Genomic DNA, 23,329 nt, shown 5'->3' with positions numbered 1-23,329 from the left:
CTTCAGCTCCCTGAGGCAGCTCTGTGCCTTCAGGGAGCTTTCACTGAGTGCACCCCCGCATATGCGCACACTTCCACACTTATGCTCCCCCCACCCCTACCCAGGCAGCGTTGAGGTTATCAGCACATATTTCACACTGGCTGGCCATTAATAGGTTCTGATCATGGGTGGTGGACCGTTGCGCAGCCACTCCTGAGCCTGTCTGCCATGCCCACCTGACTAGGTAAAAATTCTGCCCTAGGTGTAGCAGATATGGACATTGCCAAGATATCCTGTCCACATCCCAGCCTGCTGCAGAGGAATAACTTAAACTGAACTAAGGTGACATTACCTTGTGTTCGCATGGCAGAAGTCTTAAGCCTCTCAACGAAATTCTAAACTATACTTGAGAGTGCCCCCGATTGGCCTGAGTTGCCTTCAGTAATCTAGAAGCTAGTGTTACACTGCTGGAACACAAATTGTTGGCGGTCTTAAAAACCTTTCACTAAGATAAATCCTCCGGGGTAAAATTTCAACGGCAGGATCTTCCGATGTCCTACCGTAACTTCAGGGGAGATTGACAGGAATACCAGAGAAATGGCATAAATGGCCATTAAATATTGACAGCCTAGAACGTCCTTGTTCAACAGCACATGAATCCAGATTGGCGAAACTGAAGAAATTAAAAGATGTAATTAATTAAGAAGCAGTAAAAAAGGAAGTGGGAGAATTCTTTGTGTCTCTGAGGATTTTTTACTACGTTCCCTACCCCTCCTTGACACAGCCAAAGTATTTTTGTCAGACTTGTTTTTAAGTGTGCAATCTGCAAATCTCTAAAATGTAGTAGAACAGCAAAAGCCTAGTTTACAAATCAGTGCATTTTATTACTAATTTCTCTAACTTATGATGTTGTGACATTAATTCTAAAAGTTATTGATGAATTTTCAAAGGTAGAAAAAGCATTGGCATTCAAGCCAGGATCCACTCCCAGGCCTGGTACATCCTACACTGCTAGAGTTGGTAAAAGGTGAAAATCTTATTTTAAATTGTAACACCTGGATTTTCACCATGATGGAGAGCATCTCCATTGTGGTGAAAATGGCAGAAGTGCCCACAAATTGTTAGTCCCGCTGCCGAACATGGCACATCCCATTTTCATGGGGATAGGAATGGGGTGGTTCACATTTCATGCCTGCATGATTCACAGAAGCAGCTGACCATTTAAAGCATCAACTGCCTCCACTGAAGTCAGAATTTGGTAGCCCAGGAGTGTGAAACTTGAAGTGTGCAGAGCTGTAAAAGTAGGTCTGAACTTTATGCATTTCTTTGGAGAGGCAAGGTAACCCTTTGGATCTGGCCCTGGGACAGCTTTGGGGAAGGCCAGCTGCCCTTTGGAATTGTGAAAATTAGGCATGAATGTGCGTAAAAATTGCATAAGCTCATTAACTGTCAAGCTCACTGGAACTGTTAGCAGACTTCTCAAAATGAACTGTCAAGATTGTCAAAAGGACCTATTAAGGTGACTTGTCAAGAGGACCTATCAAGAGGACCTGTCAAAAGTATCAAGAGGAACTGTCAAAAGCTCTTGTCAAAGGGAGCTGTCAAGCTGTCAAGGCATGTAAAAGTCCTGCCATTTTAATCTTTGAAAAGAATGTCTGGAGTGTTTAAAAAAAATCATTGCTTGGTATTTCACTCTGTTGACATAAACCTGTCGTTCATTGATAACTTGTTGCTTACTTAAAAAAACTCCCTTTTACTACAGCCCAATAAAAGTGTCAACCATCTAGACCCTTTAAAGCATCAATAGCAGAAACTACATGCTCTTGAAACCTCTTTATTGTGTGTAAGTGAACATTGTGAAATTGACAGCATTGACCAGAGAACCAGAGCTGTCAATCAAGTAATGTTTTCTCTGGGGCTCAGGAGTTTCAACAGACTAATGGATTTCTGTACTCTCGGCCAAGTTTCATTAAGTATTCTTGGGAGTGGGCATAATTTTGCATAGGGGAAATGAAGGGCTGTAGGGGTTGTTTGGGGGCATAGCTTGGCATGGGAACATGAGGGTCCATAGAGAATGTTTGGGATGGCATAGCTCAGCAACTTCCCTTTCAAAAGGTCCCATCCTGCAGATTATGGTTTACATCACCTCTGAGGTGCAATGAACTGCGACCCTTTGATAAGCTGGACCAACTCCATGAAAATTGTGGAGCACTAGGACAGGATTATCTTCACAATGAAGCTGGCAAGATCGGGAGTCCAGGTTGGGGGCTTTTGACTTGAACCAGCCCGCACCCTTAAAAGACTTCCTGGAAATCAGAAACTGTGGGAATAGGGTCGGGAATTGGATCACGGCTGCTTTTTTTAAAGGGCTCCCAACTCGGTGAAAATCCAGCCCTTAAAGCCAGGTTTGCGGAGCTGGGAATTCTCCCAACTCTGAGCACCCAACTCACAGGCAAAAATACAGGCCTAGAACTTTGCAGTAGAGACAAAATGTTAATCTTTATGTTAAACAGTGGCAATGAGCTATTGTTAATGTGACAGCAGCTATCAGCCTATTAAACCCAGCAGGAAATTTTCTTATATTCTACTTTTGCCTGCTTTTAGTATTCTTCATTTTAACTATTGATAAAATGCTTAGTATTTTCATCTTCTTTTGATATAAATGGCAATGTGCTTCTATTACGGTTTTCCAAAGAGAGATTGCCCTTTTTGGCTTGTATTTTGCTTTTGTTGTCATAGATACACCGCAAAAGCAAAGCTCCTGAAGGTAGGCTGTCATCTTTAATACATCTGTTTGGGCGTACTGATATCAGGCTATAAACTTTAGAAGTTACTGATTGCATTTACTGGCTCTTACAGGATTATCTATTTGAGTAATACCTGCCCCAAAATACATCTAGGTCTGAGTGTATATCAGTACACAAGAGATGATCATATAACACCAGCTGATCTCACATGTAATTTGACAATGCGCTAACACAATTGCTACTTTCTTATGTGTATTGCATGTTTTTATATGTTCTCCTCATAAATGATGCTTTTACCTGCCCTGTAATGAACACTTGGGGCAGGGTTTTCGGGTTGTTGGGCAGGCACAGTGGGCAGGCCCGGGAGAGGCCGGGATAATGGGCCGGCAGCCGCCATCAGCCGCCCACTGCGATTTCACACTGGCTGGCCAAGTAACGGCCAGCTAGCATGAAACGTGCGCTGAAAGGCTCAGCGCTGTCGGGATGGGGGTGGGAGGAGGGTGAGCACTGAAGTCAGTGCGGGGCACAGGGGAGTGTGGAAGGAAAGCTCCCTGAAGGCAGAGAACTGCCTCAGGGAGCTGTAGAATTTTAAACCATGAAATAAAGATTTATAAATGCAGGAAAAAATGTCCACACATCAGACTTCTTCACATGAACATATAGATTATAAAAATCCAGGCAAAACATTTTTTTAAATGATTATCGGAAACCTCATCTCGCCTGTGGATGAGGTTTCCTCAAAGCTCCAAAGGCTGCTTGGCAGATTCGCCCGCCCGCCCACCATAACGTTGGACGGGCAATGAAAAATCGCACTTAATTAACCCATTAACGGCCTTAATAGGCCTCTTAATTGTTGGCGGGTGTGCTGCTGACTCATGCAAGCGCCCGCAATGACGAGTGCGCAATGACATCGGGACACTTGTCTGATGTCATCGCGTGCTATTTTACGCCTGATCGGGTCAGGCACACACCTGCCCGTGGGTCGTAAAATTCTGCCTTTGGTGTATTGCACTATTTTATAAGCATGGAATTTAGGTTTTATACGATATAGTTCCGATATACAATATAGTGACTGACCGGTTGTTCATGATAACAGTCTGTTATGGCATGATTGATTGAATCCTACACTACTCAAGCTCCTTGCTGTGACTGAACCTTATGAAAGTGTAGTTTCTTGTGTGAATGATTCAATGTATGCCTTGATAGTACTATCCTACTGCATACATGCCTACTGTCAATGTTTCGTGCAGCATTTTGAAGCATTTTAGTCCATGCATCAGTACCTGCTGACAAAAATTAGTGCATCTCTCCCCCTACCTCCTGTACCCAAGTCCCACAGCTGAGTAAATTCAGTGATAAAGATACCAGAGTGTGTTTCTGTCTCCTCTACATGCTGTGTTCAATGCTACTCGCCAGGATTGTGACCTCTGTGTACTGAATATAGTAGTATAATATACTAACGTACAATATGGCTATCAGCACTGACAACAAAGAGGGGAGGTTACAAATGCCTATTATAAGGTATCAAACATGGCCTGTGTGTACTGCTAAAATCCAAATAATGCCTTTACATATTACATAAAACATATTAAGTGTGAATTATAAGTGCTTAAAATGTACCAGAAAGCATTCATTAATGTAAAACATTGACGTTTTCTGGGGTATTATGCTCCCAAACACCCCTAGAAATGCAGCATCAATTTCATGTCATCAGCATTTACAATTCCCTTCAATCTTTCAAGTACTAATATTTTTTCTCATTGATACAAGTGAATATCTAACTCTTAAGTTTTAAACCTGTGTAACCTCTTGATTTCACAAAGCATGTCAGGCTGTTCTTGACTTCTCAGCTTTTTTTGATGCTGTTGCTCAGCCCTCGCCTGTTGTTCTAGTTTACACCACTGCTGTCAAAATAACCAAAATCTACAATAGTCTGTGACTGACCATCTGAGCCCTATAAAATGTCTGTCACTATGTGACTGGCTGGCTGAACCCTGAAGCCCTGACACTGTGTCAACGACTGTGATAACGTGGCATCAGTGAAAACTTGTTTATATGTTTTCTATGCATGAACATGAATAAAAAACACAATACAGAAGTAAAATTAGCGCAAGCGACATTATGGCCCCTCCGTGATGAATAGTTAGGATGTAAACCATGGACAGTAGCTATATTGGGATGTGGAGTTATATTACAGCAGTGAAAACAGGAGTTGATCTCCTTTCTGAGCTGCTGTTTCCCTGCTGTGTATTATAGAGTCTCATGTTTCCAGGCAGGCTCATGGTGTGTTCGCCAAGGAGCTGGAGACTTCCTGCTCACTGTATCCACTGATAAGATGCTACAGCTGATGCCACGTCATGTACGGTGACATTTATGATGATAACATTGTTGAAATTTCTGATTGATTAGCGTCTGTATCCTGTTGCCTTTGGAATTGGCCTTTGTTCCTGTTTGAGAGAGAGCACAAGCATAGATTTGTTTGACCAGTGTTCCAGTGCTACCAAGGATTCATTTCACAAACAATAAATGTCATCCTTGCATTTTCTTACATTATTGTACAAATTACAAAACGATAACAGAAAAAATGTTTATGTTTCCAATGTTTCCATATTTTAGATGCAGGGATGAATTATAATCTCTCCGACCCAGCGAAAACCAGGCCAAACCTGTTAGGCAGTGAATTCTGCTGGGTCAGAAGAGGCCTAGAAAGGCAAGCTGCATAAAAAAAAACTATTGGTTTCTTTATGGGTCAGGAGGAACGTGAATGTTCTTCTGTGTTGCAGAGGGAAACCTGAAGCCTCCCCTGCCCCAGGCTTCCCTCCACTTTTAAACAACATCCCAAACATTTACTGCTGGGGACTGTTCATTCAGATACCTGGAAATGGCCTTTTGACATGTGAAATCCCATTCCCAGCCACTGGCCACCCAGATCTTCCTGACGGCTTAGGTGGGAGACTTCCTCTGATTTTATAAATGAGATTTGAAAGTTGCAGAGGGACGGAGAGCTTCCTGTCTGCCTTCGTTCTCAATTGCACTGATCCCGGTCATCTTTAAAATCACCTTAATACTGATCGCTGGACTTGATTATCGTTGTGAGAACTCAGGAGGTAGTTTGTTTTCAAATTATATTATATAGGATCAGAAAGGATACATGGCACAGAAATAGGCCATTCAGCTCAACCTCCCATCTTTCCTTATCTGAATTTATCATCATAACCCTTTATTCCCTTTTCCCTAATATGCTTGTCTAGATTCTCCTTAAATGCATTTATACTATTCATCTCAACCACTCCCTGTGGTAGCAAGTTTCACATTCCCACCACCCTTTGAGTACAGAACTTTCTTCTGAATTTCCTGTTGGATTCCTTGGTGACTGCACTTCCCCACAAGAGAAAACATTTCCTCTGTATTCACTCTATCAAAACCTTCATTAAATTTAAAGACCTCCTTATTTTCACCCCTTAACCCTTTTTCAAGAGAAAAGAGACCCAACCTGTCGATTCTTTCTTGATGGTATACCCACACATTTCTGACATAATCCTTGTAAATCTTCCCTGCACCTTCTCCTGTGCCTCCAGAAGCCTTTAATAATATGGTGATCAGAACTGCATTCAGTCCTCTAAATGTGGTCTAACCAAGGTTTGATGCAGATTTAGTATAACTCCCCTACTATTCAATTCTATCTCTCTAGAAAGCTTAGTGCTTGGCTTGTCCTTTTATGGTCTTGCTGACCTGTGGTGCAACTGGTGTTTTGGACTTTGAGACCCCTTTGTTCCTCTACCCCATCTAGACTTGTACCTTCCAAGTATTAAGTGACCTCCCTATTCTTCCTGCCAAAATGTGCTACCTCACATTTGTCTGTGTTGAACTTCATTTGCCAAATATTTGCTCATTTTGCAAATTTATTAATGTCCTCCTGTAACTTGTTGCAGCCCTCCTCAATATTGCCTATCCTCCCACAACTTGGAGTCATCTGCAAATTTAGAAATTATGTTTTTGATTCTGATGTACAAATCATTAAAATGCAAACTGTAAACAGCAGTGGTTCCAGCACTGATCCTTGTGGAGCACCACTCCCTATTTTCTGCAATTCTGAATAACTGCCCTTTACTCCAACTCTCTGTTTTCTGTCTTGTAGCCAGCTAGCAATCCATCCTGCCAGTTGTCCCCTGATTTGACATTATCTGACCTTATTCAATCGTCTATTATGGGGCACCTTATTGAAGGTGCTAATTGTCGGTGGGCGCGCTGCTGACTCCCACATGCACCCGCCAACCGAAATATCGTGTGTCATTTTACGCTCGAACAGGTTGGGTGCGTACCGGCCACTCGGCTAACAATTCTGCCCCTGTTTTTTTATCATACTTATGTCCTTTTCTTATACATCCCTTGTATTACCATTGTCTATTATCTCTGTACCTCTTCAAAAAATTTAATAAGATTGGTCAAGCAAGTTTTTCACTTTTGAAACCTATGCTGATTTTGATTTTTATATTTCTGATTTCTGGATGTTCTTCTATTCTCTCTTCTGGCAAGTACTCCATTATTTTTCCAACCACTGATTTTAAGCTGGCCAGTCTGGGTATGTTCTGTCCCAATTCTTAAATAAAGAAATTACTTTATCTATTCACTAATCCTCTGGCACTGCACCTTTTATCTAATGAATTATTAAATATGTTTAATAATTTAATAATGCCTCAGCTATCTCTTACCTAGATTCTTTTAAAATTTATGGATGCATTCTTTTTATTTTAAACCCTATGAGTTTATTCAATGCACCCCCTTTTTTATTTTAACTGCACTTATCTAATTTCTCAGGAAGGACATAATAGCTCTGGAGAGAGTGCAGAGGAGGTTTACATGAATGTTGCCAGGGTTAGAAAAGTGTAGCTATGAGGAAAGATTGGATAGGTTGGGGTTGTTTTCCTTAGAACAAAGAAGGCTGAGAGGTGACTTGATTGAGGTGTACAAAATTATGAGGGGAATAGATAGAGTGGACAGGATAAAATTGTTTCCCTTGCTGGAGAATTCTAGAACCAGGGGACATAGATTCAAGATAAGTGGCAGAATGTGTAGGGGGGACATGAGGAAGAACTTTTTTACGCAGAGGGTAGTGGGTGTCTGGAATTCGCTGCCCAAGTTGGTAGTAGAGGCAGAAACACTAAGCTCTTTTAAAAAGTACCTAGATCTGCACCTTAAGTGCTGTAAACTACAGAGCTGTGGGCCGGGTGCAGGAAGGTGGGATTAGGAATGGCACCTGGGTGTCCTCGGGCTGGCATGGACAAGATGGGCCGAATGGCCTCCTTCTGTGCTGTAACTTTTCTATGGTTCTATGGTTCTATGGTTCTCATCTCATTATTCTATGTTGTAATGGGAAATGAACTAGATTAGATAAGGGAATAAAAAATAGGGGAACATCTAGGCAATACAGACCATGATATAATATTCTTATTCTCTCTCCCTGGTAAATATCAAAGTGAAATAATTATTTAATATTTCTGCTATCTATCATTACCTGTGGCATTATGTTCCTATTCCCATCACAGCCTTCCTTTGTTTTATTGATGCGCCTGTAAAATATTTTACCATTTTGCTTTATGTCCTTTGATAATGTAATTTCATAGATTCTATTTTTTTTTAAACTTTTCTCCTAATCTCTTCATCTTCTCTTTTATTTTGCACTTGTCTGCTATTTATGTACTTAACATATGCCTCTTTCCTAATCCTCTAATGTTCCTTTAGATCTTTATTCATCCATGGAGTCCCTTGGGTGTTTAGTTTGTTTTTCTCCCTTTTAGTGGAATATATTTTTCCAGCACTCTGTTGGACACTTTTTTAAATGTTTCCCATGGTTGTTCTACATTGTTGTTTACCAATATTGTTGCCCATTTTATTTTCCCAAGTTCTATTCTCAGCTCCTCAAAATCATCTTTTCTCCAATCTAGTAATCTGGGGCAGGATTTTTACCTCATTGGCGGGTGCAGTGAGTGGGCCCAGGAGCAGTCGCGAAGGTTGGACAGGCAGTGAAAACTCCCATTTAATTATTACTTTAATGGCCTTAATAGACCTGCTAATTATCGGTGGGTGTGCTGCTGACTCCCACATGTGCCCGCCGACTGAAATATCGTGCGTCATTTTACGCTCGAACAGGTTGGGCACACACCCACCAGCTCGGCTAAAAGTTCTGCCCCTGGTTTTCATCGTACTTATATTCTTCTCTAGCATCATCTTAAAAAATATTATATCATGGTCAGTATTGCCTAGATGTTCCCCTATTTTTTATTCCCTTATCTAATCCAGTTCATTTCCCATTACTAGATCTAATAGCAAATCTTCCCTTGTTGGACTCTTTATGTATTGGGTTAGAAAAGAGTCCTATACAATTTGTGGGAACTCCATCCCCTTATCCCCTTTACCTACCTTTTCTATCCAATTAATATCAGAGTAGTTGAAAATCCCCATGAAAATGCTGTCACCTGAGAGAGGTCCATGCTTCATGAAAACACTTGCACTCCCCTGGTGTGGTGCCTCGATAGTCCTAGTAATCTCTTGGAGGACAGATTGTTGGATAGCTGTGAGCACCTGAAAGCCCCTTTGAGCATTGAGATGCGCAGCCATAATGACAGAAATCTGAGCCTTCATGGCAGCACAGCCTGAGCTTTCCCTGCAGCATTGAAATGTTGGGTGTCTTTTTCCTGTACTGACACCCTGGTGCCCCTGAAGCCTGCAATGCAACAGGCGACCTTGGCGAGCTCTGCAGAACGTTGTTTGTGCTCAACCCCCGCCCACCACCGTTCACCCAAAATGCAGGCCACTAAGTGCATGTCGTCCGTGTGCTGTTGTGAAACATGTCGGTGTGCTTTCCCACCAATGTGGACGGATGATCCAGCGGGGGAGCAAGAGCCTGGCGGGATAGCCTGATAATGATATGCTGATGTATAACAATTGATGGAGATCCTGACGACTGATAGTGGGAAACGTGGCCCGCCATTAGCGGGCTGAGCGGACATTCGCGACCTGCCTTCCCACCGTCATGAAACCGATCGCGTCATATTGTCAAATCATGCCACCTATCATGCCCATGCTAGCGGGCAAAGAAAATTCTGCCCTGAGTGTAGGATAATTGCACATCCTGACCCAGGCTCCCAAAAAGAGGAGCAATTCAATTTTTAGCCTGTTGACTCTTGCTGTAAGTGGAAATGTTGACTTCACTCCACCCCTCCATAACCCAAGGGCACTAAAGTGAATTACAGTTCACCGTTGTCCTGAAGATATGGTACCTCAACTCAGACTGCAAATAAAACCTGGGGCTTTCTAGTCTTTGTGGCTTTGTAATATATCATGTGTTCAATTTACCCATTAAGCCTTTGGAGGAATGCAAGTTCCATTTTATGAGCATGTATTAGCATGGATCAGAAACAGTTAAAAGTTGATATGAATAGGACACTGAAAAATACTGTATCTCAGAGTAATGAATACATTTCCAGTGCTGTAGTGAGATCCTCTGAGCAGCAGGTACATATCCAGTGCAATACTCTGAATCCCTGAGTAATAGGTACATATCTGATGTTATATTCTGCATCTTTGAATAATAATTACATATCCAGTGCTGTAACGAGAATCTCTGAACAATAAATATATTATGTACTGGGTCTCTCTGATAACAAGTATATATCCAGCAGAGTACTGTGTATCTCTTGCATAATGGATACACATAGCGATGCTATATCTGAGGGTTGGGTACATAATCAGTGCTTCATGGTGTATTCTTGAATAACAAGTATCCATCCAACATAATAATGGATAAATTGGTATGTAACCAGCACAATACTTTATATCCCTGAGTATCATACACATATTCAATGCAAACAGGGTATGTCTAAGTAATAGATGCATATCCAGTACAATACAGGGTATATCTGAGTAATGGATATATATCCAACACATTGAATTGAAGTTTCTGTTGCATTTGCCATCATTTTTTGCAGGGAAGGTCTTACCCGTTTAATGGGCCATTTCCTCCTGTGTGGAACCCTATTGCTTACTTGGATTACAACAACCTCTGGAGAACTTTGGATGAAATGGGAAAGAAGGTGACAAGCTTGCTTCTTTCTGAAAGTATTCTTTGTTGGAAAGGTCACATACATTTATTTTCCTGTCTGTCAGTGCCACATTTCCCCTTCTTGTCTTTCATGTGGATATGTAGTTAGTGAGATCAGAAGACGTGCTCTTCTAACCTGTGCTGGTCATTAAACAGATACTTGGCTCATCTTGTAGCTGATTGAAATTTTTCTGATTGATATAAATCTGGGATTTACATCTGGGGAACACAGTGACATAAGGATGCAATCAACAGCCCTGACAATCCTGGGGAATCTGGCAATTCTGAAACATTTGAGGGCCCACTGAGTCATCTGTTTGGGGACAGTATCAAATTGAATGGACTGAAACACCCTGGCATTGTTGTCATGTTTTACAGGGGAAGGCACAACAAATTCACTGAACTGATGGAATTTAAGTCAAAAATCCTCTTGTGATTCCCTGGGATGAACTAGTGGCATAAAATTCAACAGCTGTGGTCATGTTCTGTACCACAGTGAGAGCTGTCTGCACTGTGATTGAAATGCAGCCACATGAGGCAGAGCTCCTGAGAAGTGTGTTGGGACGCACAGATTGATATATGGGTCCTACTGGATGGATAGTGTTAGGATGATCAGGCTCTTGCCTGGTGCTACCTGGTTTCCTTTATGGCCTCCAACTCCTCTTTCCCCTTCAGTGTATAGATTAAGGTTGCCAATCTTCCAGGGTTAGCCCGGAGTTTCCAGGAATTGAAATTCAATCTCCAGGACACTGCTATATACAACCCTGGAGAAAATCATAGCGACATTAAAATAGGTTGTCTTTTTTCGTAATTTTCTTTTTACCGGATCGAAACATTGAAAATGGGGGGAAAGATGTTGTTTGGCATCAAGCATCATCCAATTGGGTAATGCATCTTTTTGCTTTCCAGCTGGTGTGGGAAGGCATTGGGCCATAAGTTAGAGGTGTTGGGGGACTAATGGCTGGAGCATGGGGGAAAGACATGTGATGAAACCTTCAGGAATACATTTAATCACAGATGGCAACTCTAGTACAGATCCTGTAAATTGTGATTCCCATTCAGAAGTCTATCATACAGCCCTCAGATCCTAGCTCAGTGATTGCGAAATTGAATAATTTCCAAGAGTAATGAAGGCTTCCTGAGCATAAACTGAGTAAAATTTTCCAAAGCTTGCTGCAGGCCCCAAGAGATGGTCATAAACAATCTCAGTTCCCTTTAATCAATTCCAATTGCCTTGATGAAATGGTCCTGCCAAATTGAGCCTGTTAAACAGTTGCATACATTCTCAAAGGGAAATGGATAAGCAGAGGTTATACAATGTTCTCCTAGCTCCATCATTTGCCTGTGGCTGCTATTGTGAAGACAGGCACCTCAGTCTGTCTGAACCAGAACAGAGTTTAGACCAGTACACTTCTCCAGCAGAATCTTGGCTCTGCCAGAAATTCCTGGCCCACAAAAGCTTTATTTCTGACTTCTGCCCCCCTGCACTGCTGCAGTTTTGAGGCCAGTTGCTTTCTGTCTTGGCAGGATTTATATCCCTGAGAAGAATGTTATAACATGAATAATATACCAAAGTTGGAGGTCTTTGTTCATTTCTCACTAAGCAAATTTTAGAAGTGAAGAGACAGTTTGCTGACTCAACCCCCTGTTGTCTGCATATTGTAATGATTTTAAATTTAATACTTTTAGATTCCTGCAGATGCACCATGGAGTGCTGAACTTGCAATGGAGTGGGATAACATGACCATGAAAGAGTTAATTGACAAACTTTGCTGGACAAGGTACGTTGCTCCTGATGGCCTAGGTGGCTAACAGTTAGTGACAATGATCCCCTGATCCCTCAAGGGTCTACAGTTTCAAGAAGTTGAATTCAGGATCATCCTGAAGATAGCCAAGCATAACTGACCTGAATTGTAACTATCTTCTGTAAACAGCCTGTATCTTATTTTTTTCATGAGCTTTGTACCTGTTGAGATAAAAGATATCAGAATGCCAATCAGGATCATGGAATCACATTACCAGGAATAACAAAGATTTTATAGGAACTTAAGAAATAGGAGCAGGAGTAGACTGTATAGCCCCTCGAGCCTGCCCCACCATTCAATATGATCATGGCTGACCCTCTGCTTCAACTCCACTTCCCTGCCTGTTCCCCCCTATCCCTTGATATGCTGAGAGATTGAAAATCCATCTATCCCAGCCTGAAGTACATTCAGCAATGGAGCATCCACAACCCTATGGGGCAGAGAATTCCAAAGACTCACAACCCTTTGAGTGAAGAAATTTCTCCTCATTTCAGTCCTAAATAATTGACCTCTTATCTTGAGATTACCTCGTGTTCTAGATTCCCCGGCCAGGGGAAACAACCTCTCAGTGTCTAACTTATTAAGCCCCTCCAGAAGAGATCACCTCTTATTCTTCTAAACTCCAGAGAGTAGAGGGCCAGTTTACTCAATCCCTCATCATATAAATGACTTGGATGAAGGGACCGAAGGAATGGTTGCTAAATTTGCTGACGACACAAAGATAGGTAGAAAAGTAAATTGTGAAGATGATGTAAGGAGGCTACGAAGTGACATAGATGGGTTAAGTGAGTAGGTAAAAATCTGGCAAATGGAGTATAATGTGGGCAAGTGTGAAAATGTTCATTTTGGCAGGAAGAATAAAAAAGAAGCTTATTACCAAAATGGTGAGAGACTGCAGTGGTCTAAGATTCAGAGGGATCTGGGTGTCCTTGTGCATGAATCACAAAACGTTAATATGCAGGTACGACAGGTAAATAGGAAAGCTAACTGACATTATCATTTATTGTGAGGGGAATTGATTACAAAAGTAGGGAGGTTATGCTTCAGTTGTACAGGGCATTGGTGAGACCACATCTGGAGTACTGTAATACAGTATCGGTCTCCTTATTTAAAGAAAGATGCAAACCCATAGGAAGCAGTTCAGAGAAGGTTTACTAGGCTAATACCATGAATGGGCGGGTTGTCTTACAAGGAAAGGCTGGACAGGGTTAGGCTTGTATCTGCTGGAATTTAGAAGAGTTAGAGGTGACTTAATTGAAACCTTTAAGATCCTGAGGGGTCCTGACAGGGTGGATATGGAGAAGGTGTTTCCTCTTGTGGGAGAATCTAGAACTAGGGGTCACTGTTTAAAAATAAGGAGTTGCTTATTTAAGACAGGGATGAGGAGATTTTGTTTTCTCTCAGAGGGTTGTGTCTTTGGAACTCTCTTCCTCAAAAGGAGGTGGAAGCAGAGCTCTTGAATATTTTTAAGGCAGGGCCTGATTAACAAGGGAGTGAAAGGTTATTGGGGGTAGACAGGAATGTAGGGCTGAGGTCACATTCAGATCAGCCATGATCTTATTGAATGGCAGAACAGGCTCAAGGGGCTGAGTGGCCTACTCCTGCTCCTAATTCCTATGTTCGTATCATAGGACAACGCTCTCATCCCAGGAACCAATCTAGTGGTGCTTCTTCAAAACTATTTTATTGAATTATTCCACATTAGGTATCTTGATCAGTCTCCAGAAGAGAAAAAAAGCACCAATCCATATTCTTTTAAAACACATGTGGGACCTTCCACTTGAGATTGAACGCCAGGGCTCTTGGTGTGGGGTGATAATAATGGCCTTCTCTGAAGATGCAGGAGTTTTATAGGTAAAACTGTTGGTAATAAAAAATGGGGAGGGAATTAATTTTCTTTAAATTGCCTCTTTTATTTCTACCACACATTTGGTCCTGTTTAAGATAGGATGGTGTAAACAGTAAAGTGCAGTGGAAGGTTATTGCATACTTTAACCAGGAGCCTTTACCCTATGTGTTTAAATGCAGGGTGGCGAGAGACTTTGCAACACTCTTTGTCAACGTCAATGTCACTTCCGAGCCTTATGAAGTCTCTGCTCTTTGGTTTCTGTGGTATGTGAGACAGTGTGGAGGGACAAAGAGGATATTTTCTACCACCAATGGAGGCCAGGTTTGAGATGTTCCTTAGAGTTTCAGGGGCTGTCACTTAAGACAATTAATACCGCACAGAAAATCCTGTCAGATTCACTTGATTAATTTTATGAATTGATATTTTCAATCCAATAAAGGTATTTGGTGGCCACTTTCAAAACAGAATTGTGACAATTCCTTAGCTTCGAACTTTAAATTCTTTACCGAGATTGAATAAAAATGTAATCACTTTATAATTCCACATCACTTTAAGGTTCATTCACCTGATTTATGCTCCACTTTTAGCATCATTTCAAAGCGGGTTTGACTTTACACTGACACTAACCTTCTCGAGTGTGTTACAGATTCAAACCAATGTGAAACATTAACCTAGTAATTATTATTGGTGATAATATCATACAAGTAATTAACACAAAACATTCTAGTTTAAGATCATTAAATGTTTGACTATTAAATGTTTGACGACTTGTATTGCCGACAATAATTTCTAGACTATTGATAATTCCTGAAGTTGAGTGTGACAAATGCTCACATTATAAGAACCATCTAAATAGAAATCCTTGCAATTTTGGTCAAGAAGGTCAGGAAACGATGTTTGAGTTGCTGAAATGTTGACTATTAGATCGCTCACATACACCTAGGGAGGTAAGTGTTGATTTTGTGCAATAGTGTAACACAAATAAGAGCGAGTGCCAATTGGAGTGAATGGAAATAAAAATTGGGATGTAAAACAGGCTGCCAATCCATTATGACCTGTTTTACTCCACACCACAAAGTCAAGGTGTACCCAGGATCTTATGTTGCCATAATGCTTTGGGTATGACAGTGTATTACTGCATCTTGGCATCCTTTTACATAGAATTTATAAAGGTTTACAACATGGAAATGGGTTTCTTGGCCCAATCAACCCATTGTGGTATTTATTGTCCAGGCAAGGAATAGTCCTAATCCCATCTATCTACCTTATTTCCAGCCCTTTATCATCGTTCCACCTATATAAAGTGTTGTTACATGTAGTGCATTCCATAGCCTCACAATCCTCTATGTGAAAAATGTTTCCTCTGTTCTCTGATGCTGAGCGTAGCAATATCTTAGCTGTTTTGTTTGCATTTAATGCTACTGCTTTTACCTTGATTTTTCTTTGAAGATGCAGCACATTGAACTTAGCCTTTAATTTCATCAGGAAAGGAAATTTATTGGTGGTTCGGGGCAAATTAGTGAGCGTCTGGCTGAGAGAATGAAGGATAATGTGAAGCTGAACAGGCCAGTGGTGAGAGTGGAACAAATTGAGGGGACCATCCGTGTGGAGACATTGCAAGGAGAGGAATATGAGGTGTGTGAGCAAATGATTACATGTGAATGTTGTACTGAAGAACACCAGTTGTGTCAATCAAGTTCTTTGATTTATTGTAAAAAATATTAATGGCACAGTCAATCTGATAGCTTTAGTTGTTTAATTAAAGTCAGGATTTGTCCATTAATACCCTTAACACAAATTAATCATTTAAATAGCGACATCCCATCTTTCCACTAAGCTCCAAAACCAATGCTTCTTCCAGTAGTTCAGACAGATGCTCCCAATCCCTTGGTACTATTCAAAAAGGAACAGGGAGTCTTCCCAGCTACCTGACCAACATTCTGCCCTTAACCTATACTGACAAATTCTTTTAACTGGTTATTCATGGCACTACTTTGTAGGATCTTGTTATATGAAAAATGGCTGCTGTATTTGGCTATGTAACAAATAACTTGTAAAATATTTGGGACATTTTTGAGAAATGTGCTGATGAACCATTTATGAACACAATGCTTTTATAAGTAATAATTTTTAAAATCACATTAAAGGGATAATAAATGACGTTTTTTTCCTCAACTTGGAGAACCAATATCAGCTTTGCACTCTTCGGAAAAGCATTGTTTTACTTATGAGCTGTCTTGTGACCTCTTTTAGTTTGATGATGTTGGTGCCAAACGAAGGGCAGTTTTCTGCTGTGTGTTTAGACTGATTCGGTAATAAATTGAGATTTTCCAACAATTCATTTCACAGCCAGCAGATATAGAAAGTTCCAACTATTTATTGGAAACTCAGATTCTTAAGCTGGCAGTATATTGCACCAAGCAACAAAGCTACCCAGTCTCCTTAATGAAAAATTGTTATGAAAAGCAATCACCATCATTAAAAAATGGAGTATAAAGTGATTTTATTAATGTTATTAAAGTTCCTGACCATGAGAGCTTTTCTTTAAGAAGAACAGTGATGTTAAGTGAACGTTTGAGGGAGGGAATGGAAAGAGTCTAAGGCTTGAGCATTCTGAGCTGGAAATCACTGCTCTTCTAGGATTTTCCAGTTACTGCAACATTTAGAAGACCAGTTATTGACTTCAGCACCCATCACAAGCTCTGCTCTATTCCCTTCCTGGTAACTCAACTTGAACCAGTTTGCTACAGTCTCAACATCCCAGTCAACCCTGAAGTTGAGCTTCAGACCCCATATTCTCTCCACCACATAGACTGCTTCCTTCTGCCTCCACAACATTGCCCTCTCACTCTACTTCAGCCCTTCTGCTACTGAAAACCTTAGCTATGCCTTGGTCACCTCTAGGCTTGATTACTCTAACTCTCTTACTCCTAGTCTCTCATTCTTCCTCCATGAATTCCAATTGGTCCAATACTCTGCTACCTATTACTTAGCCTTGCAATGTCCTCCAATCCTATACCATGAAAACTGAAGCAGTCCATGTCCAATTGCAGCAAGGCCTGGACAATATCCAGCTTGGGCTGACAAGTGACAAGCAACATTCGTGCCACACAAGTGCCAGGCAATGACCTTGTCCAATAAGAGAGAATCTAACAAGGCCCCTTGATATTCAATGGGATTACCATCACTGAATCCCCCACTATCAACATCCTGGGGGTTACCATTGACCAGAAACTGAATTGGACTAGCCACATAAATACTGTAGCTACAAGAGCAGGTCAGAGGCTAGGAATCGTGCGATGAGTAACTCATCTCCTGACTCCCCAAAGCTTGTCCACCATCTCCAAGGCACAAGGCAGGAGTGTGATGGAATACCCTCCACTTGCTTGGATGAGTGAAGCTCCAACAACATTCAAGAAACTTGACACCATTCAGGACAAAGCAGTCCGCTTGACTGGCATCCCTTACACAAATATTCATTCCCATCACCACCGAGGAACAGTGGCAGCAATGTGTACCATCTACAAAACGTACTACAGGAACTCACCAAGGCACCTTAGACAGCACCTTCCTAACCCAAAATTGCTACTATCCAGAAGGACAATGGCAGAAGACACATGGGAACACCACTAGCTGGATGCTCCCCTCCAAGTCACTCACCATCCTGACTTGGGAATATATTGCTGTTCCTTCACTGTCGCTGGGTCAAAATCCTGGAACTCCCTTCCTAACAGCACTGTGGGCATACCTACACCACAAGGACTGCAGCAGTTCAAGAAGACAGCTCACCATCCCCTTTTCAAGGGTAATTAGGGATGGGCAATAAATGCTGGCCCAGCCAGCAATGCCCACTTCCCGTAAATGAATAAAAAAATATTGGTAAAGTGCTGCTCTATCAACATATCATTGAGGCCCATTAGGGAAATGGCACCTTAGTATTCAAATACAATAACGTTATTGGCAGTATCATTTTGGACACCCTGGCACGACCATGTCATTTTTGGTATAGTGAAGCTGAATATAGCAAGAACACAATGAACTTTGCTCCTTTTTCTTTTATCATTTGCAGATTCTTTCTTCGCTCCTGCAATAATTTATCAATTATTCTAGAGCAATCCCTACAGTCTTCTCTGTAGTTGTTAATATGTTCTCATTAATTTCCTTTGTACTGCTTCTAGGCTGATTATGTCATCAGTGCTATCCCACCTGCCCTAACTCAGCAAGTTCACTACAGCCCTCCACTGCCTCCATTGCGAAACCAGTTGATCCAGCGCGTGCCAATGGGATCCATCATTAAGTGTATGGTTTACTACAGCCGAGCTTTCTGGAGGGAGAAAGGTCTGTATCTGTTGAGAGATGCCCAGTAATCAGAGGCAGAGAGAGTCCATACACAAAGCATGTGCTGAAATTAGAAAAGATCTTGCATTTATTCACATTCATTGGATATCCCAAGGATGCATAGCTAAAAGATTACTTCTGAAGTGTAACCGCGGATATTACAAATAGCAACTGAATAATTAACCAGACAATGTGTTTTTGGTGCGGCAGCTTGAAGGGGGAATGTTGATCACTATACTGGGAAAGCTTGACTCTTCCTTGAAAACTGCTTTAGGATCTTTTAGATTCATCCGAGCAGTAGATGGGGTTTCAGTTTAATATGAAATAGATAGATTTCAGGACAGAAATTGGTCATTGTTTACATATTGACTATACTTTGTTTCTTGTGCTATAAACCCGCTTGAATATTTTATCATGTTTAGTGGCAATGCATCATCTTTATAACACCTGGGGCAGAATTTTCTACCTGTCAGGTGGGCAGGTCCGGTCCAATCTCCGGCGGGCGGAGAGCTGATCCCTGCCGGAGAAGTGGGCCCCGCTGCCATTTTAATTGGCCCGCCCAGCGTGAAGTCCAGTGGGAAGTACTATGCACTTCCTGTGCAAGTAGGGGGGATTCCCCAAAAGCAAGACTGCGTTCTTCCACGCATGTGCACGAAAGAACACACATCTCCCTGAGGCTAAGGGAGATGTGCTCAGGGAGATCGCTGACAGTTTGAAAAAGATTGAAAATAGAAAAAATAATCTTTAACATGTCCCCCTCATGTCACAATATCACATGAATGGGACATGTTCATAATTTACACAATAACTTTATTAAACTGTTTAAAACCCTGCATGAAACCTCATCCCGCCGCTGGATGAGGTTTCATGTTTTTTCTAGTTGCCGCTGGGGCTCCTGGCCTGTCGCCAAGCTTAAGGTTGGACAGGCAGGTCCTTTAGTTGTTTTAATGATCATGTCAATGGCCTCATTTGGCCATTGACAGGTCGGCTGGTGGACAGCTGATCGTGCTGCGCCCCCGCCTACCTGAAAATTTAAAGGGGGCGCAGTGACATCGGCGGTTCCGCCTGACGTCATCCTGCGTCGGTGAGTGGGCTCCGCCCCCCTGCTCGCCAACGGCAAAATTCTGCCCCTGGTGAGTAAAGCTGGAGGGCAAGAGAAGGGCTGTCAGCAACAGTAATGTAACTTCACAGGCACTTTTACTAAATGCAAGGCCCCCTCATACCTGACTGCCATGATCTCAGGTGACTAGAATTCCATCCTGTCGAGCAAGTTAGTTCAGCTGTTTTGAAGAATTTTTTTTCTCTAAAACAAATGCACTGCCCAATATGCTGTTAATGGCTTTTTAAAGCACTTAACATTGCAACAATTTTTGCTATCAGAAATGAGTGACAACACTTCCCTGTTTAGCATAACGTGGCCACCCATTGGCAAGCTCTTACTGCTCAGGTGGGTGCTTGGCCAAAAATGGCATACATGGACAGAGAGTGGGTAACACAATAGGCAAAGGCAACATTAAGGCTCTAAAAGTTCCAATGTCATTCCGATCCTTGCAGAATAATAACTAAAATTCTGGGGTTTTCATCTTCACCAATCAGCCCTCTAACATCACTTGATGTCGGATTGGTTGACTAATAGCGCCACCTACTGGACACAGAGTAAAAGGGTCCACAATTGTATGATTGTGTTTGTACCAGTCCAACTGATGTGGCATTTTCCTGCTTTTGCTGGTGCTGTGGCCATTGATTGTTTGGCTGTGGCTGTGTAGAATAAGGCTATAAGGAATAGCATTCCAAAATGCGTGCATGGTTTGAGTATTTTTATATTTGTGGCAGACTTATTGATTTGACCTTGTTCGTCACACTGAAGTGTTGAACCTATGGAAACTAAGCATCAGCCATTGTAAAGTGGAGCGCATGGGTGAACTGCAACAACTGCTTATTCCTGTCTGGCGCAAAAGTAAAACAGGAAAGGTGGCCAAACCATGGCTTACAAGGGAACTTAGAGATAGTATTAGATCCAAGGAAGAGGCATACAAATTGGTCAGTAAAAACAACAGACCTGAGGATTGGGAGCAGTTTAGAATTCAGCAAAGGAGAACCAAAGGATTGATTAAGAAGGAGAAAATAGATTACGAGAGTAAGCTTGTGAGGAACGTAAAAACTGACTGTAAAAGTTTCTATAGGTATGTGAAGAGAAAAAGATTGGTGAAGACAAATGTAGGTCCCTTACAGTCAGAAATTGGGAACAAAGAAATGGCTGACCAAATAAATACACACTTTGGTTCTGTCTTCGCAAAGGAGGACACAAATAATACACCAGAAACGTTGGGGAACACAGGGTTTAGTGAGAAGGAGGAACTGAAAGAAATCAGTCTTAGTCGGGAAATGGTGTTGGGGAAATTGATGGGATTGAAGGCCGATAAATCCCCAGGGCCTGATAATCTACATCCCAGAGTACTTCAGGAAGTGGCCCCTAGAAATACTGGATGCATTGGTGGTCATCTTCTGAGATTCTATAGACTCTGGAACAGTTCCTACAGATTGAAGAGTAGCTAATGTAACCCCACTATTTAAAAAACGAGGTAAAGAGAAAATGGAATTATAGACCAGTCAGCCTGACGTTGGTAGTGGGGAAAATTCTTGAGTCCATTATAAAAGATTTAATAGCTGAGCACATGGAAAACAGTGGCAGAATCAGACAGTCAGCATGGATTTACAAAAGGGAAACCATACTTGACAAATCTACTGGAATTTTTTGAGAATGTAATTAGCAGAGTTGATGAGGGGGAGCCAGTGGATGTGGTTTATTTGGACTTTCAGAAGGCTTTCAACGAAGTCCCACATAAGAGATTAGCATGTAAAATTAAAGTACATGGGATTGGGGGTAGTGTATTGTGATGGATAGAAAACTGGTTGACAGACAGGAAACAAAGAGGAAGAATAAATGGGTCTTTTTTCGGAATGGCAGGCAGTGACTAGTGGGGTGCCGCAGGGATCGGTGCTGGGACCCCCAGCTATTCACAATATATATTAATGATTTAGATGAGGGAACCAAATGTAATATCTCCAAATTTGCAGATGACACAAAGCTGGATGGGAGGGTGAGCTGTGAAGAGGATGCAGAGACGCTTCAGTGTGATTAGGACTAACTGAGTGAGTGGGCAAATGCATGGTAGATGCAAAATAATGTGGATAAATGTGAGGTTATTCACTTTGGTAGCAAAAACAGGAAGATAGATTATTATATGAATGGCTATAAATTGAGAGAGGGGAATGTGCAATGAGACCTGGGTGTCCTCATACACCAGTCATTGAAGGTAATCATGCAGGTGCAGCAAGTGGTAAAGAAGGCAAATGGTATGTTGGCCTTCATAGCGAGAGGATTCGAGAATAGGAGCAGGGATGTCTCGCTGCAATTATACAGGGCCTTGGTGAGACCACACCTGGAACATTGTGTGCTGTTTTTGTCTCCTTATCTGAGGAAGGATTTTCTTGCTATAGAGGGAGTGCAGCTAAGGTTTACCAGACTGATTCCTGGGATGGCGGGACTGACATATGAGGAGAAATTGAGTCAGTTATGATTATATTCGCTGGAGTTCAGAAGAATGAGGAGGGATCCCAAAGAAACCTATAAAATTCTAACAGGACTAGACAGGGTAAATGCAGGAAAGGTGTTCCCGATGGTTGGGGAGTCCAGAACCAGGGGTCACAGTCTGAGGATATGGGGTAGACCATTTAGGACTGAGATGAGGAGAAAATTCTTCACCCAGGGAGTGGGGAACCTGTGGAATTCGCTACCACAGAAAGTAGCTGAGGCCAAAACATTGTATGTTTTCAAGAAGGAGTTAGATAATTTGATTTGTGTTCTGAAGAGGAATCATTGGACTTGAAATATGAACTCTGTTTCTGTCTCCACAGATGCTATCAGACCTGGTGAGCAATTGTAGCTTCACCACTGACATTCTGGCTAGAATCAGCTAACTCAGCTCAGACTTGGGATTGCATCTGAGGCCTTCCAGTCTGTTTGGCTCAGCTCCACATTGTGCAATTTTGATTTTAGATTGCACCTTCCACTTCCAGGGTAGCAGGAAATGGCTCCGCTCTTAACCTCACATAACAAATATGTAATTACTAGCTAATAGGAGTGATCCCAAACAAGGATATTGTCATATTAGATCACTCTCACATCAATCTGGCACCACATCCACAAACATTCACTCCCTCCACCACCAGCAGCAGTGTGTACCATCTACAAGATGCACTGCAATTCACCAAGTCTCCTTCGACAGCACCTTCCAAACCTACAACCACTACCATCTAGAAGGACAAGGGCAGCAGATAGATGGAAACACCACAACCTGGAAGTTCCCCTCCAAGTCACTCACCACCCTGACTTGGAAATATATCGCTGTTCCTTCATTGTCGCTGGGTCAAAATCCTGGAACTCCCTTCCTAACAACACTATGGGTATACCTGCACCACATGGACTGCAGCTGTTCAAGAAGGCAGC

The 23,329-nt window shown here is 41.9% G+C and overlaps 1 protein-coding gene across 1 annotated transcript in view; it reads left to right on the top strand.

Moving 5' to 3' along the window:
- The window catches only part of LOC121282452 (amine oxidase [flavin-containing]-like), a 75,897-nt gene that overhangs the window by 23,044 nt on the left and 29,524 nt on the right, over positions 1-23,329 (top strand). The window contains exons 4-8 of the mRNA XM_041196158.1: positions 10,715-10,819; positions 12,517-12,608; positions 14,661-14,802; positions 15,967-16,116; positions 18,660-18,819. Of these exons, the coding sequence (XP_041052092.1) occupies positions 10,715-10,819; positions 12,517-12,608; positions 14,661-14,802; positions 15,967-16,116; positions 18,660-18,819 (649 nt within the window). The remainder of the gene's footprint in view (positions 1-10,714; positions 10,820-12,516; positions 12,609-14,660; positions 14,803-15,966; positions 16,117-18,659; positions 18,820-23,329) is intronic.

This window comes from Carcharodon carcharias, chromosome 9, assembly GCF_017639515.1.
Source record: "Carcharodon carcharias isolate sCarCar2 chromosome 9, sCarCar2.pri, whole genome shotgun sequence".
Lineage (NCBI taxonomy): Eukaryota > Metazoa > Chordata > Chondrichthyes > Lamniformes > Lamnidae > Carcharodon > Carcharodon carcharias.
The sequence above is the reverse complement of the archived record's forward strand: the minus strand, read 5'-3'. Positions and strand labels throughout refer to the sequence as shown.